The 20,117-nt window shown below is 32.4% G+C and overlaps 1 protein-coding gene across 3 annotated transcripts in view; it reads right to left on the bottom strand.

Moving 5' to 3' along the window:
• Positions 1-583: 583 nt before the first annotated feature.
• LOC123265116 (tachykinins) overlaps positions 584-20,117 on the bottom strand; it is a 60,710-nt gene continuing 41,176 nt past the window's right edge. For 2 of the 3 annotated variants that reach the window (XM_044728758.1, XM_044728759.1), the window contains 5 exons: positions 5,235-5,457; positions 4,442-4,732; positions 3,446-3,700; positions 2,905-3,121; positions 584-2,290 (listed from right to left, as the gene is read on the bottom strand). In XM_044728758.1, the coding sequence (XP_044584693.1) occupies positions 2,031-2,290; positions 2,905-3,121; positions 3,446-3,700; positions 4,442-4,732; positions 5,235-5,456 (1,245 nt within the window). In that variant the 5' untranslated portion in view covers position 5,457 and the 3' untranslated portion in view covers positions 584-2,030. The remainder of the gene's footprint in view (positions 2,291-2,904; positions 3,122-3,445; positions 3,701-4,441; positions 4,733-5,234; positions 5,458-20,117) is intronic. The other variant, XM_044728760.1, reaches the window with a different exon arrangement.

The following is a 20,117-nucleotide window of genomic DNA, read 5'->3' as shown; positions in this document are numbered from 1 at the left end:
GGAAAATACGTACAACTTTTGCATATTTCATTGCTGATATCATTAATTACCGTTTCGTCTACCATATTTTTTTTTATATTTCTATACTAATTTTCTGATGAATAATAAATAATAAAATTATAAATTTGGCTGGGAATTTGGAGGTTGAAAAATTAATTGAAGAATAAAATTAGAATAAAAATTCATAAAATAATTTTATATAAGTTGACGTTTGAGAATAATAAAATAATTAATAATTTTTTAGATTTTTTAAAAATATGTACTTCAATGATCAAGATTTATTGAAAAAAATTGGCGTAAAAGCGGGTTAAATTAATAATCAATTTAACGAAAGCTTCTTAAGAATTAAAAAAAAAATTATTTACATTTAAGAACTTAATCGTGTGTTAATGTTATCTATCGAAAATTTTCTACACTAACTTTGTTTAAAATATTAAATATGACCATATGAGGTCATATATGGACATGTAAAGCCAGATATGGCCACATCAGAAAATTTTTTCTCGATAAGAATTAAAAATTTAAACTCTTAAAAAACATGAAAAATAAAAATTTATTAAATCAATAAATAGCAATAATAAAATTAACATAATGAATTGTTTTTATTAATTAATATATAATATGCATTATAATTTTTATTTATGAAGACAGAATATATTGCATCTATATGTTACGTTACATCAAATATAATAATCTTTTTCAATTTCAATAAAATTACAATCCATAAACAAATTTTGATATAATATTAATATATTTATTTAATATTTACTTCATTCAGTTTATTTCACCGGGGTCATAACTACGTTGTTGTCATTCATTTATTATTATTAATATTATTACAATTATTTAATATATTTATTAAATATACCTGCCATATATACATCCATTTATAACTCCAGTTTACAATATATATTTTTAGTAATACATATAGATTTCTTCATAGATAATTTTAAAATCACTGTTTTTCGATATACACAAATCTGTAACTTTCAGCGCATAATACTTTCTTCTTTCATTTTATCACATACAATCAAACGGTAGTCAACTAAATTTTAATAAAGTTTACAAAGTACATCAATTTACGACAAGTAAATAATTAACTAACTTATTACAGACATAAATTTTTTTTTAGAATTTCGTTTTACCATACTTGAGTCAACGAATTTTTTTCACACGCAAACACATTAAATCGAATACATAAATTGTATCAATAATTTTCTAACACTTAAAATATTGTTTTTAATTCTCAACTGAATTATTAAAGTAACATTTTTTTTACAATAAATATGCAAATTTTTTAATGATTTCTCTTCCAGCCCAGAGAACATTATTAATTAAGTATAATTTTATATTCGTATACAAGTAATTATTAAACGATCAATTAACACAATAGTTAATAATTAATTATAATAAAAAATAAAGATTTAATTAAATTCTTAATAATAATACAAGCGAACATAATTAAAAAAAAAAACAGCTTGTGTGACTGAAGTATGATACTTGTCAACAAAATTTGGTCATAATTTTAGTAATTAGTAATTACCAGACTTTATAAATTTAAATAAAACATCTTCGTTACAATCATGGATTCCTATCATCCAATGACACATAGGTATTAATTCCTTTTATATACTTTATATTTAATATATATTTATAATAACTATTAATAACATTCAGAGAAAAATATAGTGCCTATTTGTTTTTGACTAAGTCCGTAAAGTTTACAATTATGTTATTCTGTTTTTTTAACAATTAAATAAGTTGCGGACATCGATAACATAAATTATAAATAGTTTTCAAAATTAATACTGACATAGGTTTAAAAAAAAAGTCTAATATATATTTATAAATTTGTAGTTTGGTTGTTAAGGAATTGAAAGTTTACTTTCCGGATTGCGGATAAATAAATTTTATTTGCCACATTACTGGTTATCTGTGGAAAATATTTAGCAGTTAGTATAGTTATTATTATTAATATAAACAGTTATTTTATATCAGTAAGAGATCAATCAGTTAAAAAAGTAATTTTTTTAAACAATTGACTTACTAAATCCTGACGAATCATTATTTTTAACATCATTCATTATCCTTTTATTAGTATTATTAATATCAAAGCTGTTAATTAATGATTTATCGGAATTATCTAAGTTTTTTGATACCCACTTTTTACCGCGCACACCAATAAATTTACCGCGCATTTCCCATCGTGGAATTTTTTTACCCCTCATGCCGAAGAATCCAAAGGATGATCTTTTGTCGAAGTGGATTGGACTGTCTAAGAAATTTGTATCTGCAAAAAAATTTTTGTTAGTTATGTTGATTGTTTACAGGAAATGATAAAAATTACCGCGAAAATAACAGAAGGTAAATTTTATAGATGAAATTACCGTCATTTTATACAGAAAGGATATTACATAATTTTTTTAAAAATTTACAATAATTACAGTGTAAAATTAGCAAAATATTGATTTTTTATGATGAAATGTCAAACTAAAATTTTTCATTATTTAAAATTTTCATTTAGAGTTTACGATAAAAATCACCGCGAAAATATTTTGCAGCAAATGTTCTGAGTAAAATTACCGTAAATTTATGTAATTAAAGCATCATGTAATTTAATAAAAAAAATTTATGATAATTATTGTGTAAAATTAGCAAAAATAAGATTTTTTATAGTGAAATGTCAAACTAAAATTAGTTATTTACCGTTTATTGCGAAAATAACCGACGGTAAATTTTGTAGGTGAAATTACCGTAAATTTATGTATGAAATACACTAAATAATTTTATAAAAAAATTTTACAATCCATAAAATATAAAATTAGCAAAAATAAAATTTTTTAGGATGAAACGTAAAAAAAAATGTTTGATTCATAATAAATAAAATAATTCTTATATAAGTACCTAATGATTTAGGACTGTCGTGATAATCAGCAATCTCGTAAAAACCGTTGACATTTCTCTTGCCCCTCATCCCAACAAAACCCATGTTTGTGCGTTTGTATCCTTCCTTTTTACCCCGCATCCCTTGGAATCCCATGGGAGCCCTTTTGTCAAACTCACTTGGCTCCATGAGATACTCGTAATAATTGTCCACCTCATTCTTCTTTCCTCTGACTCCCTGAAAGGTTCAAAGTCTAGTTGACAACTACAACTACAACTAAAAAACTAAAAGAAACATTATAACTTTGAGTTTGATATTTGTCAGACAAGGGAATTCTGATGAATAACTCAGCAAATCATGGAGTATTAGCGAATCTGTGAGTACAAAAGCTGTAAAAGGAATTCATGAATGAGATATCAGATTATGAATCAAGGAATGTTTTATGCAACAGGTAGATAAAATTAACAGTTTCAAAGTTCCACGTCGCGAGAACCGTATATAAACATGTTTGCAAAGAAACAGTTTGTAATTCTGGAGATAAGATTTTAGGGGAGAGAGTACCTGAAAGCCCATCGAGGCCCGTTTCTCGAGCTCTTGGAGCTCGTGGAGGAGAGCTTTTTTTCCGCGCATTCCTTGGAAACCCTTTGGGGCTCTTTTATCCCAGTCGACGCTTTCGTAATCGCTTTTTTTGCCTCTCATCCCGTGGAAACCTGTCGCAGCAGCTCGTTTCTCGTAATCGTCCAAATATTCGTAGAGTAATTGTCTGTCAACGGGAATCCCGTAGTAGTCTGCTCCTTCTTCGATTTCGTCTACGACCTAATGAGTAAAAATTTGTGGGTTTTTTATTTTTATGCTTTTGTTTAGCTTGGCCTACATGTATTTATTAATCTGTATTATTAAATACTTTAACTTGAGTTTTACCAACTTTAAGACAGTAATTAAAAAAAAATCTATCTATTTTAATTTGTAATTAGCCCACAAGAAATTACTAATTACTAAAAGAATGGAAAATAAATTATATTTTAGATAACTAAGAAAGTTTCAATAGAGTAATTAATTTACAAAAAATTAAATTTATTACAAGAAATATCGGGTACATTTTTAAAATATTTTTGTAATAACTCTCGTAAATATTTACCAAGAAAATATTTATAACAATTTCATCAATTACTCCACATTTTTTTTTTTCAATTAAATGAATTTATTGTGAATCAATCTATTGTAATTTGAAATTTATCAAAATTATTTACTACTTCAGAATTTATTTTGTTATTAAAAAGTGATTTTTTTGAAGATTTTTATACCTTAATTAGCTGTCTAAAATTCTATAAGCCTGAACTATTTTTTGTTTTTATTTAAAAAATAAATTATTACCACAAAAATATTTATTAAAAACTGCACTATGGATTATTTTTGAATTTCTACGGGTGAAGTTTTTTGAATTATTTTTTTATAATAAGTTAATTGCTCAAAAAGAATCCCAAAAATTGTCAGATGTCTGGTAGACAAAATAAAAATTTTACACACTATCAATTATTAAAAAAAAAATTTCCCAACCTCCTCCAGTGATTTTTTTCCACGCATTCCCTGGAATCCCATCATAGCTCTTTTGAAATACTCTTCTTCGAACGGCATCTCTTTCTTACCGCGCATCCCTTGAAAACCCATCGGAGCCCGCTTGTCATAATAATCATGGTAAAAACCTCCAAAGTCATCATCAGGCGAATAATTTTCGTCCTTTTTACCACGCATCCCTTGAAATCCCATAGGTGCTCGCTTTTCGTATTCATAATCCACTAGATTCTCCACGGGATCCGGACCAGTGGGATCTTTCTTTCCTCTCATTCCCTGAAAAACAAAATTTTTTACTATGTATCTATCAATTTTATCATGAAACTGATAAAAAAAAATTAAGTCAAGAAAAAAAATCTTAGACCAAAAATAGTAATTTAAAAATTTGATGATTTTGCGTAACGCTGAAAAATTTTTGAGCTTAGAAATTTTTCTTGGTTTTATTAAATTTTACTTGGCTTAAATATTTTTCTACTAAAAACGAATTTCTCGCTTTCTTGGTTCAAGATTTTGTTTCTTGACTCGATTTAATTTTTTTATCAGTATACAATTCTAATCACGCGGTAAATTATTTAGAAATAGACAAATATTTATTATGCCAAGGTGTAATTGCCAAATTACAAGTAAAGTAAATGTTAAGAAATTTTGTAGTACTACAATATTACAACATTTAAAAAATTTTAAATAATTTTATATTTAACTATGGGTTATATTTACTTTATTACATTTATAATTTTAAGAATTTAGATTAATTTAAATTGATTAATTGATTAAATACTTGAAAACCCATGGGTGAGCGTTTTGATAAGTCGTCGCCGTCCAAATTATTATCGTCCTTTTTTCCTCTCATCCCTTGGAACCCCATCGTACCGCCTCGCTTCGTCAAATCGTTATCATTTTCTGCATTTAGATTGTTATTGTTGTTGTTATTGAATACCGGATCCCCGGCTATAATTTTGGTCACTAACAACACGCCGACGATTATTAAGCTGACGTACATTCTAAAGAAAAAATTTACTGTTTTTAATATTTCGAGTGAAGGCACTTCTATCATTTATTAATAATTAATAATTTATTAATTGTACGATTGAAAATTTATTATAAAATAAAATCAATAATTAATTTCAATTAATAGAAAATAAAAAAATTGAAAATATAAATTATAAATACTTACAACTCATAAAATCATAAAAACAAAAAATATTTTTAAAGCAAAAGTTCAATAACTTGAAAACAAATATCTAGAATCGGGAAGTGGAAGTCAATTAGATTTATTCACTAATAAAAAAATTAGAAAAACGGTTCACCCTAAAGGCCATCTCTGCAACTTCCCGCTAATTCCATTCCTGGGCGCTTAAAATTGTACTTATGACGTTTTTGAGATTTTTGAGCTCAAAATATAATTTATGTGATATTTTGAGCTCGCTGAGTTCAAAGAAATAATATTTCTATGAATTTGAGCTCTCCCAGCTCAAAAGTCCGATAGAAGTTTCATAGAACACTATTTTTTGAATTTTCAAACCGCAATTACTTTTGAATGGATCAACCAATTTTCACGCGGTTGGCGGCATTCGACGCAGTTTTATCATCCTCATAAGTTATTTTCAGGTTTTAATTGATAGAACCAAAAATTTTGGAGTAATCCCGAAAAAACACTTTTTTTGGTTTTCTTTCGTTCACGATATCTCTCGAACGAATCAACCGATTTCAACCAGCTTGGTGGCGATCGACGTGGTTTTTCAAGCTTAAGGGTGGATTAGTTTTTGAAGTTGATCGATAAAACCGTTTAAAAGTTATTCCAAAAAAACCACTTTCAAAAAAAATTTTTTTCTTATTTTTTTTGAGATTTTTCAAAATTTCTCAAAATCTATCGGTCCGAATCGGTTCAAATTCACAGGAAATCTAAGTTTGAGGGAACTCTTTAGAACGCCGTTTAGTAGATTCCGATCGGTTTAGTCGTTCAAAAGTTATAAGCAAGTCACATAGTCATACACGGAAAAAACGAGATTTAACTGGTTTCCATGTTGGACGGAACCTAGTTCCATCTATAGTGAAAAAAATTTACAAATGGTTACTACTTCAATGTAGACTTTAGTAGGTACAGTTTTCGTTTATTTCAGTTCAATCCGAGATGGGGCTCAGAGCTTTTTGAGATTTATTTGTCTCAGATGGTTGTCAGTACCACGCGCATGCTCGTCAGTCCCATCTTACATAGAAGTGGCGTCCATTTGGAATTTAACTAGAATCTATCTGCAGATAGTACCTATTTTTACATTATTATTTTCAAGTGCATTTTGCAATCAAAAATATATGAATAATATGAATAAATAATAAGTATATTATAATGAATAATACACATTATAATTTTATTCCCATTCAAAAAACTAATCCTTAATAAGTTTTAAAAAAAATAAATTAAAAAAAAAAATTTTTATTTAAAATTAAAAAATTGAAAAAAAAAAATTGAAAAAAAAAAATTTAATTTTAAATTAAAAAATTAAAAAAAAAAATTTTAATTTCAGTGTGGTACTATTTTTTAAAATAAGATGTTGATGAATACCAATCTTCATCTTGTTTTAAAAAATAGTACCACACTAAAATTAAAATTTTTTTTTTTAATTTTTTAATTTTAATTTTAAATTAAAAATTTTTCTTTTAAATTTATTTTTTTTTTAAACTTATTAAGGATTAGTTTTTTGATTTGGAATAAAATTATAATCTGTATTATTCATTATAATATACTTATTATTCATATATATTTGATTGCAAAATGCACTTGAAAATGATAATGTAAAAATAGGTACTATCTGCAGATAGATTCTAGTTAAATTTCAAATGGACGCCACTTCTATGTAAGATAGGACTGACGAGCATGCGCGTGGTACTGACAACCATCTGAGACAAATAAATCTCAAATGGCTCTGAGCCCCATCTCGGATTGAACTGAAATAAACGAAAACTGTACCTACTACAGTCTACATAGAAGTAGTAACCATTTGTAAATTTTTTTCACTATAGATGGAACTAGGTTCCGTCCAACATGGAAACCAGTTAAATCTCGTTTTTTCCGTGTGGAACTAGGTTCCGTCCAACATGGAAACCAGTTAAATCTCGTTTTTTCCGTGTGGAACTAGGTTCCGCCCAACATGGAAACCAGTTAAATCTCGTTTTTTCCGTGCACACACACACACACACACACACACACACACACACACACACACACACACACACACACACACACACACACACACACACACACACATGCAGACATAGTGACAACATCGCGGGGGTAGTAAGGGAAGCTTCATATGACCTTAAAACGTCGAGATCTGATGAAAACTCGATTTTTGCAAAACGGGGTGAAAACAATAACTTCCCGATTTTTGAAAATCTTCGATTTTCTTAGCGGGAAGTTAAAAATTAGGAAAACGGTTGACCCTGAAGGCCATCCCTGCAACTTCCCGCTAATTCCATACCTGGACGCTTAAAATTGCACTTATGCCGTTTTTGAGCTTTTCGAGCTCAAAAGTACAGTTTATGTGTTGTTTTGAGCTCTCCGAGCTCAAAGAGATAACTTTTCTATGCTTTTGAGCTCTTTGAGCTCAAAAGTTTAATAGAAGTTTGATAAAACACTATTTTTGGAGTTTTCAAACCGCAATAACTTTTGAATGAATGAACCGATTTTCTTGCGGTTGACGGCATTCGACGCAGTTTTTTAAGCCTTATAAAGAATCTTTAAGTTTAAATTGATCAAACAAGAAATTTCGGAGTAATTCCGAAAAAACACTTTTTTTGGGTATTCTTTCCTGCACGATATCTCTCAAACGAATCAACCGATTTTGACCGGATTGTATTCAAAATCTAATTTTGGCCAAGTTCTTTCGAATGGCACCAACCACGATGAAATCGGTCTAACCGTTCAAAAGTTATAGGAAGTTTACATACTTACACACACACACACACACACACACACACACACACACACACACACACACACACACACACACACACACACACACACACACACACACACACACACACACACACACACACACACACACACACACACACACACACACACACACATGGCAGAGAACGGACAGCTGAGCAACATTCCTTCAAAAAGTGGAGGACCTTTTGCTCCTGCCACTAATCAAACCCACCGAGGAAGAATGAACTCTCTACCGACCGTCACCGGCCAACAGTCACCAATGGAGAGGCTCGGCAACAAGATTGATGAGTTAGCCGACTTCATAAAAGACAAAAAGAATCTCCACCATGAGATCAGAAAATTGGTTTCGTCTATTAGTACGGCATATAGGCTGGCCAACAAATCACCAACGAAGTCGGCGTCAACGACTCAAACATCTCCGAGTCTGAACAAAAAATCACAGCCACCTCTGACCACTCCTAAGAAATTACCACAGCAACGAGATGGCAACAAGAAGAGGCCACTGTCCACGCCCAGCCCTTCCTCAGATATTGACAAGCCAGCACAGAAAAAGACAGCCCGGGATGATACCTGGACCAAAGTGACTCGGCAAAACAAGAAAAAGAAAGAACAGGAGCCAGTGACTCAAGCTGCTACAGCCCAAGACCAGCCAAACAGCGGTGGCTCCAAGAAACCAAGGAGGAAGAAGACAAGAACTAAAGCTGTCCTAGTCCAACCAGCTGAAGGGCGAACATACGCCGATCTCCTGAAGGAAATCAAGGCCAAGGTAAGCCCTGTCGAGACGGGCGTAGACATAAGGTCTATTAAAAAGACGAAACACGGAGGCGTTCTCCTTGAAATGGCTCGAAAGACCGAAGACAGCAAGGCATTCACCGATGCAGTAAGGGCAGCCACTGCAAACATCGGCACAGTCAAGACGCTAACACCAACAACAACGATCGAGATCCTCGACTTAGATGAAATCCCTACCGAGAGCGAACTCCGTGAAGCACTTAAACGTGGATTCACTGACAACCTGGAGGTCAAACGGGTAAATTTGACAAAACCCACACCACGAGGTAATCGGGCAGCCTTCTGCGAACTAGACGAGCCCAGTGCGATTAAGGCCCTTGACAAGGCCCGTATACGGATCGGTTTGGTGAACTGTCGTATACGCCCAGTAGTAAAAGTAACACGTTGTTTTAAATGTCTTGGTTATGGACACCAAACACGTCAGTGTGCGGGACCAGACAGAAGCAGGTGCTGCTACAAATGTGGCGGAGAGAACCACAAGGCCGTAAACTGCACGGAGAAGTTAAAATGCTTCCTTTGTGCTTCGGACAAAGATGCCCAGGATAGTCTATGCCATATTTCTGGCACTGGAGCGTGTAAGGCATTCCGCAAAGCACTTGCAGAAGCCACGAAAGGTCAGAAATGACACGCATACTACAAGGCAACCTGAATAGGTGCGCCTTGGCGCAAAACCTGCGCCAGCGTGTTTTCGAAGATAAAATTGACGTCTGCTTTATCTGCGAGCAATATCTAAACATCGAAGGTAAAACATGGTTCGCAGACGAAACGGGCACGGCAGCAATTTGGATTGTGAACACAAAGAACGTTACCGTCAACAACAGCGGAGGTGGAGCAGGTTTTGTCTGGATTCAAACCCCCACAACCTACTTCATGAGCGTCTATCTCTCACCTAACGAAGGGATTAGTGTGTTCCGACAGAAACTCACAAATATAGAAGATGCGGTCACTAAGTTCGACGGCGAAGTTATCGTAGCCGGAGACTTCAACGCTAAATCGGCTGAGTGGGGCGCTGCTTTCTCCGACACCAGAGGAAACGAGGTCGCTGACGTCGTGGCTAGACTCGACCTCATAGTGCTGAACACCGGGAGCACCACGACCTTTAGAAAACCAGGGTACCAAGAATCCATCCTCGACATCTCATTGGCGACTCCAAGGACTGCCAACATGATTGAAGACTGGACAGTATCCGAAGAATACAGTAGCAGTGATCACCAGTTTGTGACCTTCAGCGTTGGATTGGCATTTGCTCCGGTTTCACAACGCGACGTTTCTAAGCGGAAGTGGAATGCCAAAAGGCTTGATCCAGAGGCATTGCAAGCTTCACTCGCACGAAGCTGGTCTATCCTCCAGAACAACCCGACACCGGATACCTGCAGCGAGACGGAAAAGGCAGTGCTAAACACGATGAAGGAAATTACTGCCGCATGTGACGCCTCTATGCCGCGGCTGAAAAACCAGAGCTTCCACAGGCCGGCGTACTGGTGGTCAGCAGACATAGCAGAACTTCGCAAAATATGCCATCAGCTACGTCGCCGAGCAACGAGAGCTACGAAACGCTCCCCAAGCCAGGACTTGTATTCAAAAGAGTACAAGCAGGCCAAAAAGACGCTAAACCGAGCCATTAAAGCAAGTAAAGCGAAACTGTGGAAAGAGATCTGCAACGATCTCGACAATGACCTCTGGGGTAAAGCCTACCAAATTGTCGCCAAACGACTTGGAGAGGCTTCACCAGAGGCGCCGAAGTCTCCTGCCTTGATGGAGAGCATTGTAACGGAGCTTTTCCCCAAACACCCACCACGGGAGAAAAAACACTACACTAAGAACAGCGAAGTAACACCCTTCACAACTAAGGAATTACAAGACGCGTCCAAGTCACTCAAAACAGGAAAGGCACCTGGACCTGATGGCATCCCGGCATCGGTGATCAAAACTGTAGCCCTGGAATACCCAGACATACTCCTGAACACCTACAACGCATGCTTGGCAACTGGCACGTTTCCCGTGGTCTGGAAACGGCAGAGATTGGTTCTCTTAGACAAAGGTACTGTCGAGACTTGGCTCGATAAACACCACCTGAAACTCGCAAAACACAAAACCGAGATGGTCGTTCTGACTCGCCAAAAATGGTTCCCAAAACCATTTGCAGTGGACATGGGAGGAATAACGCTAACGTCAACTAGGGCCCTGCGCTATCTGGGGGTAATGATAGACGAGAAACTATCTTTCCGCGAACACCTCGATAGTGCATGCCAGAAAGCCAGCAAGACGGTGTCTAGCCTAGCAAGAATTATGACGAATACTATGGGACCAAGAACCAAAAAGAGGAGAGTCCTTCTGGAAGCAGTCCATTCGGTACTGCTTTATGGAGCGGAAATATGGGCAGATATATTAAAGCAGAAAACCTATCGGCGGAAAATGGCAGCAGTGCAGCGGCGAGGCGCTCTCAGAGTTGCCTGCGCCTACCGCACGGTTTCTGAAGCGGCTGTATTGGTCATTGCGGGAGCTGTGCCCATCGACCTATTAGCGTTCGAGAGAGCAAGACTCTACGACGCTAAAATCGGTGGTGAAAACATGAAGGAGGCAAGAACGAGGATAAAAACGGAAACTTAGCAAGAGTGGCAGGACCGATGGACGTCGGGAGAGACAGGCAGATGGACAGCGCGACTGATCCCAAACATCAACGTCTGGCTTTCTCGGAAGCACGGGGACACGGACTTCTTTCTGACCCAGCTACTGACGGGACATGGGCAGTTCAATGCCTATCTATTCAAGATGGGTTTGCACAGCACACCAACGTGCAAATACTGTCCAGACAAAATTGACAACGCCGACCACACGTTTTTCGAGTGTGATCGATGGAAGGACGATAGAATCTGCACCGAAGAAACAATGCGCACCGCGCTCTCCCCTGAGAGCTTGGTAACCTGCATGATCAAAAAAGAAGAAAACTGGACAGCTGTAGTAGCCTACGCGCAGCGTCTCTTGAAAGAAAAAATCGCAGAAAGGGATTAGAAACCAGTAATAACAAGAAGTAGGTGTCGTGAGGCACAACATGGACTGGATTGAAGTAATGCTAACGCGGTCCTGATCCAGTCTTCCCTGTAACATCTATAGGGAAACGAGAGAGGAGGATGTTTAGTCGGTATTGTTGCAAAATAATATTGTCTTCTGAGTCCGACATACCCAGGCACCAACACCTAGTCCTGGCAACAACACCAAGTCCTGGCATACGTAAACGTATTTTACCTCCTCTATAAAAAAAAAAAAAAATACACACACACATAGTGACACCCTTGCGGGGATAGTCAGGGAAGCTTCCTGTGACCTTCAAACGTCGAGATCTGATCAAAACTCAACTTTTGCAAAACGGGGTAAAACCAATAACTTCCCGATTTTTGAAAATCTTCAATTTTCTTATCGGGAAGTTAAAAATTTATTTAAAAAATAAAAACACTTTAACTAGAAAAATTATTTTAAAAAATTTTGATTTAAATCAAGCAAAAAAAATTTTTCAACATCATTAAATTAAGTTGAGAATTTTTCCCTTAAATTTTTCTAGTAATTTTTTTTTTTCTAAATATTTTCTATGAGAGCAAGTTCATTTTTTTATTAAAAAAAAATTTGATTCTTCTTCTTTCTTTTGTGACAATATTTCGTATTTTATTATTGCAATTAATACAATACAATTACTGAAATAAATTTCTTTGATCTACGTCTCTCGAGTAATCTTCCAATTTTAGTGGTAATTTCACACGAAATTGGTCCCGTGATACCGCGTTTTGAAATTTACTATATGTTTCGCTATTTTTTTGTGACTATTATATTTATACGGAGCTAGTGTAAAGACAATAGATAATAAAGGTCGGTGAAATTAAAATTGAAGAAAATTATGCGCGTGTGTTTAATACTAAATTCTAAAGTTTAGTAAATATTAATTTCAACAGTTTTCAAGGTGTAAATTTTCCAACGAGCTGAAAAATGAGTGAAAAGTAGTCACCGCACGTAATGTGTGGATGATTAAAGTTTTTAATTTTTTCTGGAGGTAAGACGGTTAACGAACTGAAAAAAAACTTCAATTTTCATATTGTTATGTGTACTTTTTTGTTCTCAGTTAATAAACTCCTCGTGTTCTCTATTTATTTTATTAAAAGTTTTTATTTATCTAGACTTGAGTTGAATATTTTTTGCTAATGAATTTGAATCGCAAGTGAATTAACGCGAACTTGCTCTATAATTGACGCGAAACCAAGTTGAAGGCTCGGAATATTAAATAAAGGATAAAACGTTGAATGAATATTTTTTTGTGGAGAGTAAATAACAATGTTTAACAGTGACGATATGCAGGATAATTTTTTTACAGCATATTTATGTACTGAAAATAAATAGAGACATTCTTTAATTTCAAGGAACGTGCATTTGGAATATTTATGTGGATGATGTAATGACAAATAAATAAAATGTAAAAAGATTTACATGTAAGATAGTTTTTTTTTGTTTCTTAAAGAATCGGAAATTATATTATGGAGTATAATTAAATTCTGTGGTTGTCGACAGTACTTTGACAGAAAACTCTGCGTTTGTAAGATGAGAATTTCATTGATCGAAGAGCTTTCTGAAGTCTTTGACAAAATATATTAAAGCTTAAGAATGTCATTGATTCAAGAGAATTTAAAGAGTATTTGAGTATAATTTATATTGTTACTTGTAGAGTTTTCATTATAAATTTAAAACTTTATTATTGTTATTGTTATAATTGTTGTTTCGTAAGAAAAAACCCTTTATCATATTACTATTATTTTAGTAGAAAAATTTTGTCGATAAAATATAGGGTCGGTCCCAGGAGTGTTTTCTGTAGCTGTTTGATCGTAAGATCAGTAACATCCAATAAAATATCAAAATAATCACGTTCCAATCGGAACCTTTTTTCCGCGCTCGATTCCCATTTTACATAATCTACATGTATCACCCAATAATATATATTGTATAATATTGTAATAATACATGTATATAGATTCATACATAGTATATCACGTGTAAAAAGTTAACTCATGCTCCTCTATCAGGCCTCAATAAATTCCCTAACTTCCATACAATAATAAATAATGATTATTCCCCTTTTTTTTTCTTTTTATATTTTTTATCCGTATTCATTAGACCATTTTTTAAAAATCATATGTGATATCATTTTCAGTAGTGAAAATGGTCCGTCACGCGATACTTCCGTGTCGGTCGATACGGCTGTGATAAAAGAGGGTGGGAAAAAATCCACAGAAATAAAACCGCATGTGAATCAGTGTAGAGAGAAAGAATAAAAAAGGTAAATTAACATGAGTTGAGTTATTGTATGCACATATGTACTTTTATATTTTACAATCTATGCGCGTATACATATTCAGGTCAAATACCTAATTCAGAATGAATGAAAAAAAAAATATTAGAACGAAAAAAAATTGTTCAATATAAGTTGAAAAATATTTTTTTTCGATAATGAGTTATGAATAAATTATAAAATTTTAGGAAATTGATTAATTATAAATATTTGTGCTAAAACCAATTAAAGGGGCTGAAATTAATCGAACCTACTTTGTAATTTTAGGCTTGTTTGATATTTGAAGAATATATTTCTTGATAATTTAATAGGTAATTTAATTAGGCCGTTATTTAAAAAAATTTTTTTTATCATTTTGTGTATTAAGCAAAATCCATTTAAATCCATAAAAATACGAACAGTATTTTTTATAATTTAATATAAAATCTAAAATAATAAACCCACTTGATCTATTGTATGCAAAAATTTTATTTACTCCAATTACTCAGTTACTCTATGAAAAAATAAACCTGACTCATAATAAATAAAAAACGAAATTGAAAAATAAACAACGTTAAATCCGCAAAGTGAATAAATCACCGTAGTCAAAATATTTACTCAGGAATGTGATGCCTGTATCAATACACGCGTTTGTAAATATCAATCCAATCAACATGTCAATTGAAACAATGCTCGCCAGATATAACTATTATCTCGACTTACAATGACATTTAGTTTGTGAATACACGTGTTATTTATATGTGTATCAAAAACAACTATTTAACACATCATGGTTAGTCAATGGAGATTTATTACAATCTATACCTCACGGAAAATTCAATTACCCGCATGCAATTACGTATTAAGCTTTTTCACTAAAATTACACATTCCTTGATAATTTGCAATTTGTTATAATATTCATCAGTCGCTCATAGTTAATCAATTGCTTCGTTATCATTTTAGCAAACTAAGAGTAATTAGTTTTAATTGATCGTTAAGCATTCAAAAGTCTATTTACGCGTATGAAATTGATGAAATGTAATTTGAGAAATTTAAATTTTAAATTTAGATAATCCAAAAATCTAAGCCTTAAAATTTTTGATCACTGATGAAAAAAATTAAAATCAAAAATTTTTTCGACTAAAATTTATACGAATATTTTTTTATATGCATGATACAAAAAAAAACGTTTTTCATTAAAAAAAGACCGATTTTTTTACTTAAGGTATCATTCTGGTTCCAGCGCTCGAAAAAAAGCAAATATTCATTATTTTTTATATGAATAAACAGCGGGTAAACGGAGTAGCTCTAAAAATTGGTATGTCGCTGTCGTAAATGATAACTTGATAACGGCTCATCTAAAACACTAAAACTAAAATTATATACCTTCAATATATAAGTGGTTATGGCAGGAACGACGAAGATTAAAATTTATTGGTTAGAAAACAAAATCGCAGAGATTAAAAAGAAACAAAAATGTGCTTTTTTCCCAGTTTTCTAGTTCTAAAAAATAGTAAAAATCAAAATTTTGATTTTGTTGTAGTTTGTGCCATAGCTAATACTATGTAGAATATGTGGTTCAAATTTCATTAAGATCGGGTCAGTGGTTCCGAAGATATTATTTACGTAAGCCAGAAAAACATAGTTTTAAGATAAACGCGTTTAAAGTTTTTTTAACAAAAAAAAAAAAAAAAATCTTACTTAAAGTCAATCAGCGATGCCAGCACCATACAAAATTCCTTCAGCCTGTTTGAAAATTTGATTTTCTTTCAATCGAAATCTACATAAACTTCGTTAACTTGTAACAGGGAAAATCGAACTTCCCGGGGTCATTATCGACCACTTAATTAACGCACGGTAGGTCAGGGCTTTCCCTTACCTTTCGATTTTTGACAAGTAGTTTCGACTTGTCACCGGGCGTGCTAATCGAAAGTCCCCACTACAGTCCCCGTAAAATAAAGCGGGGCATAACAATAGGAAAGTTCGAGAGCCGGAGTTAGAGGGTTATAAAAGAACCGACAGGAGGGACATGGAGGCTTTTTCCCTTCTGGAAGCCAGTGGCCTTTTGCCTTTGTGAATCAGTGACCTTGTTGAGATCAGTTTAAGTAAATAGAGTGCAAATTTGGACGTCGAGAATAAAGAGCAACTGCAGAGGAAGTTATCGGGGCATTTTTGGAATTGGACAACCCTGCCGCACCCTGGTTCAAGACGACAAGACGCCAAGCAGCTAAGCCCGCCAAGTTGGATCGGAGTATCAGTCGTCGTTGAATAAAACAATAATTGAGTCTCCAGGTATTTTCGATTATTGTAGACCAGATTTGATTATTGATTTAATTAAGAGGCTGAAATAATTAAATTTAATTTCTCAAGCGGTCATTTTTATATTAACGAATTCGTACTTTAGTTTTTATTGTCAAGGTCAAGTAGTTAGTTTTGTCGCTGAACTTTTATATTTAATGGATAAATTGTTAATTTATTGGTAAAGAATTTATTAGTAATTTATTATAGGCCTGTTGGCTATAATAAATTAATTTTAGTTAGGAATTTTCGAGACAGAATTTAATTAAGAAATATCGCTTAGAATTTATTTAAGGAGGATTAAGAATTAAAATCGAAGGTCGGAATTTTGTGTTAAGTAATTGTTAGGCGTAATTTTGGTAATTTTGGAAAATGCGAAGTTTTGAGATTCAGTTTTATTGGTAATTAAGATGTATGAATAAAGTAGAGAACTCTATAGAATGAAGTTAGCGTCGGTGGACGATTTTATATGGAAGTTAGGTAATTATGGTATTATATGGTATTCCTTCAGGTAGACGAGGTTGTTTATGTGAAATTAGTTCAGATAATTGAATAATTAAGAAGTTTTTATTGGGTAATATATGTTGTTTGTTATTCCGTCAGTTGGACGAGGGTTTAAGAAATTAAGAATCTAGATGCGTAATGGTCTATGATTGAATTAGGAAATTAAAGATAGATGCGTAACGGTCTATGATTGAATTAGAAATTGAAGATAGATGCGTAATGGTCTATGTTGAGTTAAGAAATTGAAGATAGATGCGTAATGGTCTATGTTGAGTTAAGAAATTGAAGATAGATGCGTAATGGTCTAAAAGTGAATTAGGAAATTAAGAAGATAGATGCGTAATGGTCTATGTTGAGTTAAGAAATTAAGAAGATAGATGCGTAATGATCTATGTTTAAAAGAATTTAATGATATTTAGTTGTAAGTTTTGGCAAGTGCCTGCGTAGGTGAGAGGTTCTCAAATTTAGTGATTGATAGGTTAATTTTAAGGGCAATATTTTAAGAAATTTTGTTAGAATTAAATTGTTTATATTAAATAAATAATTGAATTGTTAATTGTTAATAATTGTTTCTCAGCATTACTTTTACAGCCTTTCTCAACTTCTCACGACCCGATCATTCCTTCTCATGCTCCCCGGTTTCTGGGACACCGAGTATAAAATCCCAGTGGCGCCCTTTTCAAAGAGGAAAGGGGTGACCAATTGGACAGGGTTAACCACCCCGTTACAAACTAATATAATTTCAGTGGTCCGATACTTAGAAATCTTAACACAATACTTGGAGATATGTACTTTCGAGAAATGTAAAAAACAAATAATTTTTTTGAAAGTTAAAATCCAGAATTATCTCTTAAGAAAATGTTTAGAAAACCAGAAATTCTATTGGCTGAAATAAAATTTTTTTAATATACGCCAAGAAAATTTTTTCTGGTATCAAAATAAATTAAGTTTTTTGAAAAGTTTTTTGATTCAATTTAACCTCCTTTTCTGTGTAGAACTGATTTTTTTGTTTCACATATGTTAAAAAAAAAATATCTCTTTCGTAGCGATAGAACTAAGACACATATTTAACTCGCATGCGCCACAGCTAAGTCTAAAATAATATACACAAGTATTAGATAAAAATATATAAAATACCAATTGATTCAAGTTTTCAATCAATTGAAATTAATTGACACAAAATTATACACTTATTATCTTTTTTAACTTATCAAATTTTGAAAGCTTCGTACGACGTAATTGAAATGTAATTAAATTTTTTTACTATCATTACATATTAGAGTGTTTCAAAAAAACACACTATTTTTTTTTTCGAAGAACATTGAAAATTCTTCAGAGTATCCCTAATCAAAGACATTGTGAAAATCTCAGCCCTTAATATTAATGTATAGAGGTGGCTGTAATTAATTTTTTATTTTCATTTAAATAACATAGAAAAAAATTTTTTTTTACTTTTGAATTTTGCTAGTCAACAACGAAACATTTTATAGCTATGATCGATACATATTCTTGTAGGAAATTTAACGATATACAAAAATTGTCTAAATGAAAATATGCGTACGGAGAACCATTTCGGAGTTATCAGGCCTCAAACATCGAACTGTTTAAAAAAGTGATAATATTTATTTATAAATACGAAAAATCAACTTAAATCACTTCCGTGTAAAAAAAATTTGTCCTAAAATTGTCATAAACTTAGGATTTTCAACGTGACACAATTTAGGACATTTTATGAAAAATTTATGACACCAATCCGAAATTAAATTTAGATTTTAGTAAAATATTGTGGATATTTCTCAGAAAAAAAATATTGTTAAAAATTACTTTTATGACAATGTTAGGATACTTTCCTGAAAATTTTAGGACACTATTATGAATTTTACGACAGATTTATGACAATGTTAGGATACTCTTATGACATTTTTATAACAATTTTATGATCTTTTATGAAAATTTTATAAAAATTTTAGGACCCTTTTATGACAATTTCAGGACACTTTTATGACAATTTTGGGAAACTTTTTTGATAATTTTAGGACACTTTTATGAATTTTAGGATACTTTTATGATAATTTTATGACAATTTTGGGACACTTTTATGACAATTTTAAGATAATTTTTTGACAATTGTATGACAACTTTGACAATTTTAGGGCACTTTTAAGACAACTCTTTATGACAATTATAAAATTGACATGAAAGTGTCCTAAAATTGTCATAAAAGTATCCTAAAGTTGGCATAAAAGTATCCTAAAATTGTCGTAAAAGTACCTTGAAATTGTCGTAAAAGTATCCTTAAATTCATAAAATTATCATAAAAGTATCCTAAAATTCATAAAAGTGTCCTAAAATTATCAAAAAAGTTTCCCAAAATTGTCATAAAAGTAATTTTTAACAATATTTTTTTTCTGAGAAATATCCACAATATTTTACTAAAATCTAAATTTTATTTCGGATTAGTGTCATAAATTTGTCATAAAATGTCCTAAATTGTGTCACGTTGAGGATCCTAAGTTTATGACAATTTTAGGACAAATTTTTTTTACACGGAAGTGATTTAAGTTGATTTTTCGTATTTATAAATAAATATTGTCACTTTTTTAAACAGTTCGATGTTTGAGGCCTGATAACTCCGAAATGGTTCTTCGTACGCATATTTTCATTCAGACAATTTTTGTATATCGTTAAATTTCCTACAAGAATATGTATCGATCATAGCTATAAAATGTTTCGTTGTTGACTAGCAAAATTCAAAAGTAAAAAAAAAATTTTTTCTATATTATTTAAATGGAAATAAAAAATTAAT

Source organism: Cotesia glomerata, linkage group LG5 (assembly GCF_020080835.1).
Source record: "Cotesia glomerata isolate CgM1 linkage group LG5, MPM_Cglom_v2.3, whole genome shotgun sequence".
Taxonomy (NCBI): Eukaryota; Metazoa; Arthropoda; class Insecta; order Hymenoptera; family Braconidae; genus Cotesia; species Cotesia glomerata.
The sequence above is the reverse complement of the archived record's forward strand: the minus strand, read 5'-3'. Positions and strand labels throughout refer to the sequence as shown.